A 13,931-nucleotide genomic window follows, 5' to 3' on the forward strand; every position below is an offset into this window, starting at 1 on the left:
CTATTTAATGGGAATTATGAATGTTGAAGCTCATCTTTTGTACAGGTTTTATTAGTGTCTCTTGAGAATTCAAGTGAAGTTAGAAGCAAAGAGGACACTCCTGAAAAATGTTCTTCCACTGGTACCTGTTCCTTTGCTTCTTCTATGGACTACGAATTCATTCTGGGGGTGCAGCAGTGGTACAAATTCATGCAGTCCCTAGGTAACATTACCGTGTACACATTATATTCCCAGGACTGTAGACACAGAGGACAGTGAATGCTGAGGGAATGGTTTGGAGCTAAAGCAGAGGCCTTCCAGCTGGTATTCAGGAAGGATAGTGCTATGATTGCTAATAGCAGGCCTTAAGTTGTATGCAAGGTTCCCCTCCCAGATATTTAAGCTTGTTACTAGAACTTGGTGTGTGAACAGAAGTTTCTGTGCCACAGGTCTTCCGTTATAATGTGGAGTTTAATCACAGAACAGCAGCAAAGGCCTTGCAAATAGGGACACAGATTGAAAACGAAAGCCCCTGAAACATGAGCAGTGTTTTGAGTACGAAGGCATTGAAGATGCACAACTTTATGAGCTAGAAAATTGCTTTTCCTTCAAGAAAATGAGGTAGGAACTAAGAAAGGGGGGAAAAAACACAACAGGCTATAACAGGACAAGGCACCTGTCATGACCTGGAAAAGTAATACTTTTCCCAAGTATCACAGCACACAGACCAGGGCAGAGGTCAAGGGTTGGGAGCTGTCCGGAATTAAAACACCTTATGAAAGGAGAAGCTCCTTAATCTGAGGGAAGACAATGCACATTAAGTTCCAGCTTTGCACACCTAAAAGCTCTTCAGCCAGCTCAGTCACTCCTGTGACTCAGACCATTAAGAACACACTCTGTTTGTGCCAACTACACAGCAACATCATGGTTTTTTAGCCACACAGCTCATGTAGGACACGACTGTTAAGGACTGGCCACTTTGAATACATAATGATAATGATTAGGAGACTGCGAAGCAAACCACAGGCATGAACCATGTTGTTAATGGAAACTGGTCTAGTAAAGTTTTGCTCTAAAGAGTAAAACCATTCTGATTTAGCAGCCTTCTAACTAGTAATCACAGCAATTGTTAAAACTCTCACTTGCAATACGTAAGCTGAGCTGATACCAGTGAGAGTTTACAAGGAGTGGAGCTTGTTCAACTGCCAGAGGAGAGCACAGAACTAGTAGGACTGTGAAAGTTTTCAAAATAGGATGTTTCTCCAGTATAGGCAGGATTTATTGAATACTTTCCACAGAAGCTTAAGACTATAACCAGAACTATACAACCATAGGCAGTTTGAATGTAGGTATCAGGTTGTTCCATTAACATCAGGAATGGTTCTCCTACGTGAACATCCTTGTTTGGTGGGGTCATTGATTTGAACTGTTGAACCAGTTATCACCAACATCTGCTTTAGAATAAGTGTAGATAGTGCCTTTCTAGAGCTTTAGTATGTCTTATGAAAGCAACTGCATCTTTTAGGACTTGTCTCCAACTACCAAGTAATTCCTTGTTATGCACACGTATCATTAAAATTTCAAGCTACAAGCTCTTCATAGCTAAGGTGAGAAGACAGACACAGCAGATACTAATCATTACTGAATACAGTGTCAGAATGTGCTCAAATACTTCCCTACCACTCACAAAATCAAATTACAGGCAGCTGTACCTAGGAGCTCATAATGCTGTTTGATACCCAGAGCCTACTGCAGCTGAGTTGATGAGGTCAGCTACTACACACAAATAATTAACACCTTGCCAGCAAAGTTCTCCAGAACACTACAGTGTGACTATTTATGCAACAATGTTACATTACTTTTAGTTACTTTTTTCCTATAAAAAAACAGAAAACCACACCTCTTCCCCCAAACCACTGCTCTGTAAGCAGTCCTAAGGGATCAGTGTTTAGAAGAGCTACAAAGCTGTACAGAATACAGGACTCTGACACATCACACTGTACCACCTTCAGAATCAGTTACCGTGCCTTTCCAATATGTAACAGGCAAGAAAGAAAAATTGCACACAATGTTCTCAGGCATCTAAGGTGTCCTCTTGGCCACTTTTAAACTGGTCAACACCTGAAAATAAGGGTTAAAAGGCACTTCACCAAAACAGTAATTGCTGAGAACTTCAAGTCAGCAAACTTCTGGAAGCCAGATAAAACTACATACCTAACTAATTCTGTATAAGGGGAATAAAACTAGATATAAAGATGCAAAAAAAAAACAACCCAACATGCTAGTTGATATATTACTGAAAAATGGACTGAATTAACTATAAACTTATGAGATTACTTGAAGAAATTACTGGAGCCAGAGAAAAATATTAGGATGTGCAGTAACTCACTGAAGTATTTGAGAAGCTGACTTGATTTAAAGTGCACAGATCAGTCATGCTAAAAGCATGGAAAGGGAAACCTAACAAAGCTGAAGCTTGCTGTGTATAACTGTGTGGAAGGTCTTCCATCTTCCTGTCTGGGAGATCTCTGAATGAGATACCACCTGGTGGTGAAATGATGAGTATTTTCGTGCAAGGAGCCACAAGATCAAATTAAGAAGACATTAGCAATGTCTCATGTTACATCAAGGGAGCTCTGAGTCATCATTCACGGATTTAGCCAGCAGCAATTCACTTTCTCAATGCTACAAGCATACACAAAATGCAAGGCATAAAGTAAGGCTCCACTCTTGCTCTCTCTGCCAAGTAGGAGATGAAATAAATCCCACTTCAGAAACACACCACTGATTATATTATGCTAGTTTTTAGCATTACTGCTTCTAACACTAGAAAAAGGCAGCAATGCTGCTAACACCAAAGCTTTTAGGAAAAAAAATGCAAAGTGATGACTTCGAAAAGCTTATCATCATATTAAATCTTCAGGCAATTTACATGTTTATATAGCAAATTACTTTAAAATAATTAAGGTCTGTCTCCATCAAAATACAGCTAAGCATAACTGCTATAATGAACAGCACATTTTGAGGGGGGCACAGAAGTCTTCCAAGCTTTACCTGATACTCAAAGTTGCAAAGTTGAATAGATGCCTGTTGTTACAAATTAAATGAACACGCGCAATTCCCCAGCACACCTACATCAGTAATTTAATTACATGCTTTCAACTCTAAAATGAGACTTTCTTCTATCACGGGAAAAGCCTGAAGTGAAACACTAGCATCTGCCTTCTCTTAACATTTTTCTTACAGTAAACACTCCTTCTATTAAGGAGGAAGAACACTTCCTTTGACTTCCATCAATGGAGAAGAGCTTATCTGCTTGTGGCTGTAATATGACATTGTCAAATAGCTGTATTTTCAAAGAAAACTGTCATCTGTTCTATTCTAAAATAGAATATTCTATTCTATTCTATTCAGAAAGCTAAGGGGCTAGCAAGACAGTTATTTTTTGGTAAACTCAATCTATGCATAAAATTTGTTACATGCAAGTAGTGTAACCATACACATTTATGCTTTTCCAAAAGTGGAGGAAATCTCATTAGAGCTGTGTATCCACTTCTTTACACAGTTCTTTACAGCTATCTCGTTTTCTTTAAATTATCTGTATGTTAAAAGAAACTGTCAACACAGCTTTGGGACTGTACTGTGTCTTGCTATATTCTTAAGAAATACAAGCCAGCATTGATTTCAAGTGTTCAACTTCACTCTCCCCACAAACAACACACTCAACCAAAAAAATAAAAAGAACAGTTTGAGTTGGGAGAGACCTTAAAGATCATCTGGTCCCAATCCCCCTGCCAGGGGCAGGGTCACCTTTGCTTAGATCAGGTTGCTCAAAGCCCCATATAATCTCACCTAAATCCCACTCAAAGTTCCATAAAATATGAAAAAATCAAACAAACAAAAAGCCCAAACTAAAGAACCTAAGCAACAGAAAAATTAAATCCCCAGAACATACACTCCCAAAAACACTCACAAAATTTCAAATATTAGCCCTTCCCAATTCAGTATGCCATTCTAATAACACATTGTTCCACTTCAAAATACCAGGAGAAAAGTTTTCATGCTCTAGTAATAACACAAATCCTGAATACAGTAAGTCTGCTTTGTATCTTAGGCTAGGTAGGAAACTTGATTAAACATACCAGACTTAAGCAAAAGCTACTCTTATTTTAATAATCTCCAAGTTTTAATGACCTAAACAAGAACAGAGACTGTATTTTCATCAATTTTAATTAAAAACATTAGCATGAGTAATATTTATGCAATGCAATGTAGATAAGCAAGCCAGGAAAGAAAATGCTGCCCAGTAAGAATGTGAAATCAGGATTTAGAGCTTTATACTAAGCTGACTGGTTTACAGTCTGCTATTAAGGACATGAGTATATGGAGAAAAAAGACAGGTGTTTCCCCACAGCTGATGAGTAATGAGTTCCTGGAAATAAACAGGAAAGCAAGGCAATTGCTGACATGTTTTTCTTGAACTTTTAAACCAGTTTTTAGAAGTAAAGCAAGCATGTTAGCTAGAAGAAAATGTTAATATTAATATTTTTCATTCTTAAATATTTATTCTCTTTACAGTTTTCTTCGCCTCCTCTCTCTAGCCTGCTTAGATTACTGAAGCACACTTTACATCATGGTTTCTGAGCACTGTGCAGCAATGCTGCAAATGACAAACTCTTATCAAGTAGTTTCTCCTCCTTCTGTGCCTCTTGCCTACAAGGAAACTCCACACTGATTTTAAATCACGATGTGCTGTGCATTTTTAAACCCTTTGCCTCAAGCATGCATGGCTAACTTTGAGAAAGTATCATGCAAATTTCATAATTAACTGAAAAAAGGTTTACTGCAATAAAGTTTCTTGCAACTCTTTCTTGTCTCACATCTTTTTCTATGGTAGAAGCTGTAACAATTTAAGCAGCAGTTGGGAGAGGACAGAAAAAGCACAAATGCCTACCAGTCGAAGCCAAGAACTGCTTGGAAAATATTAGCTTAAACTTCATCCACAGATGTGCTATAGTGCCAGTCAGGTATAAATAATAATCTTCCAAAATTGAAGATAATGTAATGACAACAGATCAAGTCAAAGATGAACTATATTGGGGATTGACTCTATGTGTTAAGCATTTAGGATTTAACATGATTTTTTTAGTGAAACACTTCAATTTGGATTGCTTTCAATGCTTCCTCTTTTTCTCCGCATAAGGTGAAATGTTTTTATTCAGGAATTCACACTGTGTAAAATACTAATTTCATTCTCCACAGAACTTTCATAAAAGAAGAGAAAAATAAGCTGCTTTCAACCCAACAAATAATAGTAATTTGAGGCAAAAAAAAAAAAAATCAGCCCCCCCACTTTAATTGTTTAGTTTTGTTTTCACAACCTCTTAGTCAACAGCTTCTTCAGTTATAACCTAAACCAATTGTTTTCTTCTTTAAAGAGAAAAGACTACATAAAATAATGCACTGAAAATCAGCTTGCAGGTGGCACAGGTAACAATATGTCTCTGGAAGACATCTGGGAAGCTGAGATCCATGAAGATGCTGAAAGCACAAGAGCTTTATTGTAAACATTTCTGTTTGTTTTACAGTTATCTCTTAAATAGGCTTGCAACAATTGCTTCGGTAATTGTAAATAACACCAACAGTGTTTCCATAATTTTCCATTTACTTGAATCCATAACCTTAGTAGTACTCCAAGGAGAAACTGCTATCAGTTGAAAATTAGACCAACTTCATAATAAGTGCAAAGAATACGTACCGAGAGAAATGTTTCGATGTTATCGTGAACAAACGATGCAACATCTTGCCAGTCCAGAATATCTCCAAGCCAGCTGTTTTGACGGTTTATGTGCCACTTGTGTCCTTTGTGTCTTCCAGAATGTGTTACATTCTTAAAAACAAAGAAAATGGACATTCTAATAAAATTCAGAGAAATGAGAAAGGCAAGAGCTAATGTTTTAGACCGGTGTTTTCTTAATGAAGAATAGATCCAACATGCATCTAAATACTTAGAGCTGCTTTAACTGGCATCCCAAAAAATACCTGGAAGTACTCTGTACACTGGAAAAATTAAAATCTGACAGAAAACTGTAGTTAATTATCCCATTTAATTACACATGTGTATGTTGTATTGATTCACCTCAGTTAAAAGTTAACTTTACTGCTTGACTGATACAATGGTATCTATTTTGCCTGAAAAGAAAGAACACAAAAGAGGTAACGATTTCAATTATTGCCTACATAATTTACTGTTTGCAACATACAAGTTTTCTCTGCACAGCCCATAAAGAAAAATGCAAGCAGAAGTCCAAGCAACTAGTTTTCTCACTATCAGTTTCTACCTCTCCACAGGACATGTTCAATCACACAAAACCTAAAAGCTAAACTGGATGCAGGACCTGGATTCTGACTACACACCTTTGTAACTTGCAACACAACAAGACAACAGGACATGGCCATAAAAACAACAGCTAATTCCTTAAGTGGATCCTCCCTAATTATGATTTTGCCTATTGCCCAGTGAATAATACCTGATTACCATCTTGAATGCCACAGGCTGGGACTGTGACAAATGTTTCAGAGAAGCATGTCAAAATTCTCTGTAAGCAAGCTTAAGCAAACCCGCTGACTAAAACATCGTAGTCTTTAATAGAAGGAGACTTCTCAAGTTCTTAACTCTGATTTTTACAATAAGCATTCCACTACTTGCTAAAATTTTCTGCACACTTTTAGCCTTAGCAGCCTGCATTCAAAATGGCAGTATCTTTTTTTTTGCCACACATGGCAAATAACATTCCAAGCGCTGTCCCTGCACTGATTTATCTAAGAGCATTACATTTTCTGCTCATTACCAATTCTCTCTAGATGCACTGTTACACTTTGTGATGTACTATTAGCAACCTTCTATAACAATCCACTGCCAACAAAGAGATCTTTCTTCTGAGCTAGCAATTTATTTAGAGTAGAAACATATGAGTAGTCAAAAATCTCCCTCAAATAGGCCTCCTGTATTTGTAAACTGTATGGAGACCTATCACCTGTTCATCTAGTTCTACACCAAAACTGTTATTTCTTTAATGCAGAGATCTTCTTTGAACTTTAGAGGTACTTGAAGAATAACTACATAAAGAAAAGTGTTAATATAATTGAAATCATTTAAATATACAGCAGTATTCCTGGAATATGACTTCTGGATTTGATATTTCCATTGCACAATGGCTAATGAATTGCTCTTTCCTTTAAACTGCAAACAGCATTGGCAGCATAACAACAATTTAACACTTAGGAACTTTTCAGGATTCAGTGTACAGAACCCATTATAATATGGCTGTAAAAATGCATTGTAAGAAACTTAATGAGAGGACAATTACTTTCTCACATTTTCAAATTAGTAAAAATTACATAAATCATGCAGAAGACCAGATGCCTTTTCCCAAGACCTCAACAACCCAAATAATCAGCAGAAAGTGCTAAACTATGAAATACTAATTATAAAAAGTGAGAAAACTCTAAAATGGCACACACAAAAACACACAACTACGTAAGTGTAGGACACAGCTCTGGCTATACTAAAACTGTGACTCTAGAATGATGTGTCTTACACACTTAAAAATTTTACCTAGCTTTACTCAACCTTTTAACTGTCTGTTAATCTCTCCCTCAGAAATACAGATTTAGTATAATTATGTCAGAGCATGAATACCATTTAAATAAGTTACCCACCTTCACAAACCAAGAGTGATAAAGCCTGTCCCAGAGCTCCAGCACTTGTTTTTCAATCACAGCAGTGTTATTTACTTTTTCTCCTAAAATCTTATGGAGCTAAAACACATAAAAATCTTTTATTATACAGGACAGAACAAAGCAGGCATCCACTGATGAACTTCACGCTTGATGAATAATGTACAGCTGTCTGTAAAGGCACATTTTAAACCCAAGTTATTAGAAAAATTAGTATCAGTATGAAATACACACTTCAGACAAAATGGTTCACAATTCAAAGACTTTGTTAAAAAACATTCTGCTGCACTAAGGACTTCTTTCTGCACTGAAAAAAAATGCTGTCTCTAAAATTCTTAATCCAAAATCCTTGATCATATCTTTAGAGTAAATACTTCAAATAATTTAAGATGTGTGCTATGTATAAAATATATAAGTAAGAATCTTGGCAAATTCTTCTGAAGAAGAATATAGCTTAACAATACAAATTACGATTTAAAAAATGTCCAGTGTATCACACCCAGCCCACACAGAAATTAGGGAGAGGAAGGGGCGGTGGTTGCAATAGAAGTTTACATTGTTTATACTACGACAGCCAAAGTCAGTTAAAAAAAAATTACTCAATTTTATTTGATGCATTTTCACTGGGAATCATTGGAATGATGACACATTCTTCAGTTCTTAAAAAGAAACTATCACCAGAACAGAAAAGACTACTGAAATCACTCTCACTCTTCCTTCAAATGTCCCAAACCAGAAAGAATAGATTTGTCAACAAAATGGTTAAACACATGGAAAAGAACTCCTGACAAATGTATTTTTATTTCTTTTATGAAATACAAGAAATGAAAACAAAAACCAAAGAATTTGAGCTTTTTCACAGCTCACTCTTACCTTGTGTGTGATCCATTCTCGGCCATACTGGTATACGTTGTTAGCTGCAGAATTGAGCGCCTTCTGAATGACCTGGGCTTCTGGGAGCCAGCTGGTGGGGGTGGATTTTAAAGAGGGAAAACAAAGTTAACTGTTATATATTATACTCACTGCATTACACCCAAAACACATTACAAATTAACATTCTGAAACAACAAATCATTATGGTTAAATACATATAAGCTTACTACAACTCAAACGTTTCCTTCTACATATCAAGGAATAGATTTTCCCATAAGCACGTCATTGCATTTAAAATCCTCCAAGGTTCCTGAAACCTTAATTAATTTGATATCTCAGCTTTTTCAGAAGAGATCTGCTCTTCAATCTCTATGTGCGCTGTTCCTACAATATTATTTTTTTTCCCAGGGTTTCCTGAAAATATCATATGAAGCAGTCTCATCTAGCTGCAAACACAACCTTTTGAAATTACAAGCTGAATGTAAATTGTTAACATAGTTGCCATAAAAAAGCAACCTGCTGACAAAAGGTTTGGACATCAGTTATTTCTAAGTCCTCATCAAACCACCTGCTCGTGAATTTCTTCAGGGACGCACATCACTTTCAAGCAGTGTACCCTACTGAATCGTCAGCATTTTACCACTCGTGAATAGAGGGCACACAATCTCTGCTTTAACTTTCTTTTTACATCTTGATTCAATGGCACTTGTTGGAACCCTTCCAAAACAAAATGAAAGCATTCAGGAAACAGAACTGCTGTATTTGTTCACCTGACTGAAGATCAACATGGAAGCTCCTCTGTCTGTATAATGCTTCAGAAATGTTCCAAGATATTTCAATCACTTACCTCTAAACATAATACAAGCATCAAGCTCTGAAAGCTGGTAAAGCTTCATGGATTTGGCAAGAGGTATTCTTACTCTTAATGAACTAAAATACAGTGTTATGGGTACTTCAAATTTGAATGCAAACACTGGAAGTAAAAAGTTATACTAGAATTCTGCAAATTATTTAACTGGTACTCCAGTAGTTTCATTATGTAAATAAGCTTACTGTCAAATTTCCACCTCCATTAGTCCCACTTATTTCCATCTTACAGCAAAACAGAAAGGCCAAACAACATAAGAGATGCCATGAAGGAATAAAACCAAGTGCTTTACGTGCTTTCTGTTCTCATGATTGTGATTGTTTTAGTAGTGCTAAAGCATGTATTACTACAGTGGTTATTAATTATATCCTTTTCGTTCTCTTTTTGAAAAATTGCTTTGCTCTTATAATACAGCATCTGCTTTCTTTCAATCTTCTTAAACCACCATCACTTTTATTTAGAATGTGCCCTTGAAGGAGTCAACCATTCTTATTCTGCAGAGATCTTTTTTTTGCTGTCAGTCTGGTGTCTCACGTTTTCCCAATGTCCGTTTAGCTGAATCAGAATGAAATCCACCTGGAACATGCTCCCCTTAAAATCACACTTTTCAGTCTTACCTATTCCCCCTCTGATGTTCATGCAATGACTCCTTTGCTCACCAGTGTGCCCATGTTTTCCTCTAGATGCACTTCTCTCAACATTGCCTCTCTCCCTTACTACTTGTCTTGGTGCTTACTTTAGTCATTATACAGACCAAACCTTACAAACTCCCCACTGTGCACACTACACACATCTACTCTTAACAGGGATGGCCCTGCCCAACTGACTCACACCAAACTCGCCCCACCCATCCTTGAATTCTTCTTCAGTTCACTCCAGGAACAACGCCTTCAACTCCTATTCCTTCAAATGCACTCCAGATCCATCTCTCTATATTTAAAAAATAATTCAGCTCTATCTTGAAACTTTCTAGAGCATTCTTTGCCAGCACTTCTCTTTCATACGAAAAAGGGACAAAATACAGATCTCATTCTCTGCACTAGACAAGTTTCTTCTCCACAACTGTAACTAGAAAAGTTCATAGAGTTGTCCTTCACCACCAAAACCCAACCAGTCCTCAAATGAGATACCACACTGACAGTCCTCCAGAGTGATGCATACACATCTCTGCTGTCTGATAGTTTAGCTTTTACATCTGCCTGTGAGAGATACCCACATTTCTGCTCACCTAGGGGATTTTTTAAATTAAAAACTATGCATAAGAGCACCTGGAAGCTTGTTCATCCACCCTATACTATTCGCTTAACTTCAGCATTCTTACTTTGCCCATTCTGGGTGACTGGCTACTGTCTCATTGATCAAGCTGCTTGTGACTTGAATCATGTGAACACTCTCTTGATGTACCTAAATTAAAGAGAGAGAGGAGAAATGTTATGCAGCGCAAACTACAACTCTTCCTACACTCAGAAAGAATTATTTTCTGGGGCGAGTAGGAGTGGTATTGGAAGGAAGAGGGTGGGGAGGCAGGGGGAAGGTAGGAAGGGATGCAGTGACCAGTTTGTACATTTAAAAAATAATTCTTCAAGTGCAAACAACCCACTATGAAGAAAGAACTTCCATTAACCCAAGAAACACCTAGTCAATACAATAATAAATTCTGGTCACTAGTAATAGCAAATGGAAATTTAAACCTTATCCCATCAGTGGAAAAAAATTGAACAATAACAGCAGTGCTGTCAAGAGAAGCACTAAAATACAAAGTAAAGTTTCAGATACAACTTTTTAAGCCATGGATCAAAGAAGTGTAAAAATTAATGAATACTTAGCTCTAACATGACGAACCCTGCTATGAAGTGCCTAACCAAATAAATTCTCCAGCAAGATAAAATACACCTTTTAAAAATATCTTAATACTCCTTCTATGAATGTAAGGGAGCTTTAGGCAGGAATGTTTGCACAGCTTCAAAAGTCTTCAATTTTAAGTACTCAACATTACATATGCCTACATTTTGGATAAAGGAGATTGATATCAGAACACATTGATCTTTGTTCCGTAACTGTTTTCAAGTCAAACATTCAATCTCCATTAACCATTTCAAGTATGAAAACAGCTCCATTAAGGAAAAAGGGAAAAAAAGTACATGAGTGACCTCTTCTGGTGAGCAAAAAAAAAAAAAAACCCACCCAAACTCAACCATAAACCAAACATCAATTTCAGAGAATACCTGATTATGAATCTCAGTACATTTAACTGAGAAAAGGATACCATGAGGTTGTTACAGGCGATTACACAAACAAATTGACAAATACATCTTAATTATTTTGCAAATGTTTCTGATGTGAGGTAAATTAAAGAGAAAAAAATCTAAGTGGTTCTTCCGTTGACAAGGAAAGTGTCAACAGGATGCAAAACAAATCTGTTCCTGTAATACATAAGCTAGTAATTCTTTTATTAGAATGAATTCTGTATTTACAAATGTCTATATATTAGCCTTGTCATAGGTAAAAATCACAGAAATACAAAGAAATAGAAACATTGAGATTTTGATATATTTTTGTATATTTTAGTCTTGGAATGGTGACAAGTTCAACTTGTCACAGAGCAATTAGTTCCTAAACATTTAGAAAAATTCTTTAAGCGATACAATCTCATAAAATATCAGTAACCTTCATCAGCAACAAAAATGAGCTTTATGAGTATATTCATTAGCACACTGTACCTTTGCAGTAAGGAGAAGAGCTAGCAGAAGGGTTCCTATCACCAGCAAAAATATTATGAAAATGCTGATTATTTTATCTAGCATTTTCTCCAACCACACGATAATCTGTGCAGAAAAAAAATAAAAGAACAAATTGTAGCACATAAATCAATCTTTAATGAAAGCAATGCTATATGTTATGCAACAGTATTGTTATTTTTATTTACAATCACAGTACAAAATCAGGCTCTAACTGAACAGCATTTATGCCCAAGCTTGGAAATGAACAATTAACAAGCAATGTTAGCATGATTAAAGTCATGGTATGACGTGATTTTGCAAAACATGTACACATAATCACACAACACAGCAAGCTCTCTGCAAAGCAAGCAATAATTCAATAATTACTTACTAGACCTAGAGAAGTACCTAAAGAAGACATTCATGTCAACTAAACCCAGAAATTTGTCTTTGTTTCTTGTCCTTCAGCAACCTGGAAACTTACAGATACTGTCTGCACAGGATTTCAAAGCACAACCATAACTTTCAGATTTGAATAGCTAAGAGCCATCTAAATGACAAATGAGGTATTTTTGCAAGTAATAAAATTTTTAAAGCTGCCTCATCACCTTCTGAACTGAAATGGGACAGGTGGGGTTCTACATTATTGAATATCAGGCCAATTATTCAGCACTATTTCTATCCACTTCCAGTCTCAGGAGGATGCTCAGCATCAGCTAAACTGACTGATACAGGAAACAGGCACATTTGTTGTTCTGTCAGTTTACAAAAAGGCCCATTCCATACATGTCCGTAAGCAAATGTTGATGCCACATTTCAGTAGAGAAATTCTGATAATGTCATTCAAAACAATGAAACTGCTCAGTCACACGACTTTGCAGAGCGCTCTGGAACACAGCAAGCTGAGCTTCATCTCATACACAAATTGACTATTTACATAAAAAGCTGTGAAAGCACATGCAAGCATGACCAAATACATTTTTCTAGCTCCTATGGTTCAAATACCAGGTCTATTTCTATTCCATTTAGCATTACTACAGGAAAAAGCAACAGCACAATTGTAAAATTTGTGATTCATGAGAACTGAGGTCAAAGCCAATGTGTAGTAAGTGAAAGTTATATTTTCAATGATTAAGCTGGTAACTTTTTAGTTAGAGATCTTATAAAACTACTAATATGCATGCTAATGGTTTACATTAGTTTTTTCTTCATTATTTACCCTATCCCTACACATGAAATTGATCCTGGAACAACAAACTTCTCAGACTGCTGTGTGATGATTGAATTGGTCAACACTGAGGTCAGATCTCCTATTTGACAAAAGTAAGGATTTTGTGTGTGTGTGTTTGTTGTTTTAAATGTACAAACTGTAACTGAGCAGTTTATGTACATCACATAACTATTTTTAAACTTCAAGTTTTTACACCCAGCTCCTTGTTTGATCTAAATTAACACAAGTTCTTGTAACAAAGACTGTATTACATTAAGAACTGCAGAAAGGAACTCAGAAAACATGGGTGAGTGTGAAAAATCTTTTGTCTTAGGTATTTTTAAGCTAAGTTTGGTTTTCAACATTGCTAACATATATCAGCCATCAGAAATGCATTGCCAGTGCTGGAGGGAAGTGACCTGCTTGCAGCAGTACTGCAGCTCTCTGAAAAACTTAGAGCAGCCCCTACATAGGGCACATATATAGGGGTTACCTCTTTGGAAATAAGACTTAAATGAGATTTGTTGTGTCCTTCCAAGCC

The 13,931-nt window shown here is 36.5% G+C and overlaps 1 protein-coding gene across 1 annotated transcript in view; it reads right to left on the minus strand.

The window, feature by feature from the left end:
* Window positions 1-13,931, minus strand: part of TMEM245 (transmembrane protein 245) — a 76,232-nt gene that overhangs the window by 31,637 nt on the left and 30,664 nt on the right. Inside the window, exons 8-12 of the mRNA XM_053980266.1 lie at window positions 12,181-12,285; window positions 10,782-10,864; window positions 8,593-8,683; window positions 7,702-7,800; window positions 5,738-5,869 (exon numbers count right to left, since the gene is read on the minus strand). Of these exons, the coding sequence (XP_053836241.1) occupies window positions 5,738-5,869; window positions 7,702-7,800; window positions 8,593-8,683; window positions 10,782-10,864; window positions 12,181-12,285 (510 nt within the window). The remainder of the gene's footprint in view (window positions 1-5,737; window positions 5,870-7,701; window positions 7,801-8,592; window positions 8,684-10,781; window positions 10,865-12,180; window positions 12,286-13,931) is intronic.

The sequence above is a fragment of the Vidua macroura genome, chromosome 1, assembly GCF_024509145.1.
Source record: "Vidua macroura isolate BioBank_ID:100142 chromosome 1, ASM2450914v1, whole genome shotgun sequence".
Taxonomy (NCBI): Eukaryota; Metazoa; Chordata; class Aves; order Passeriformes; family Viduidae; genus Vidua; species Vidua macroura.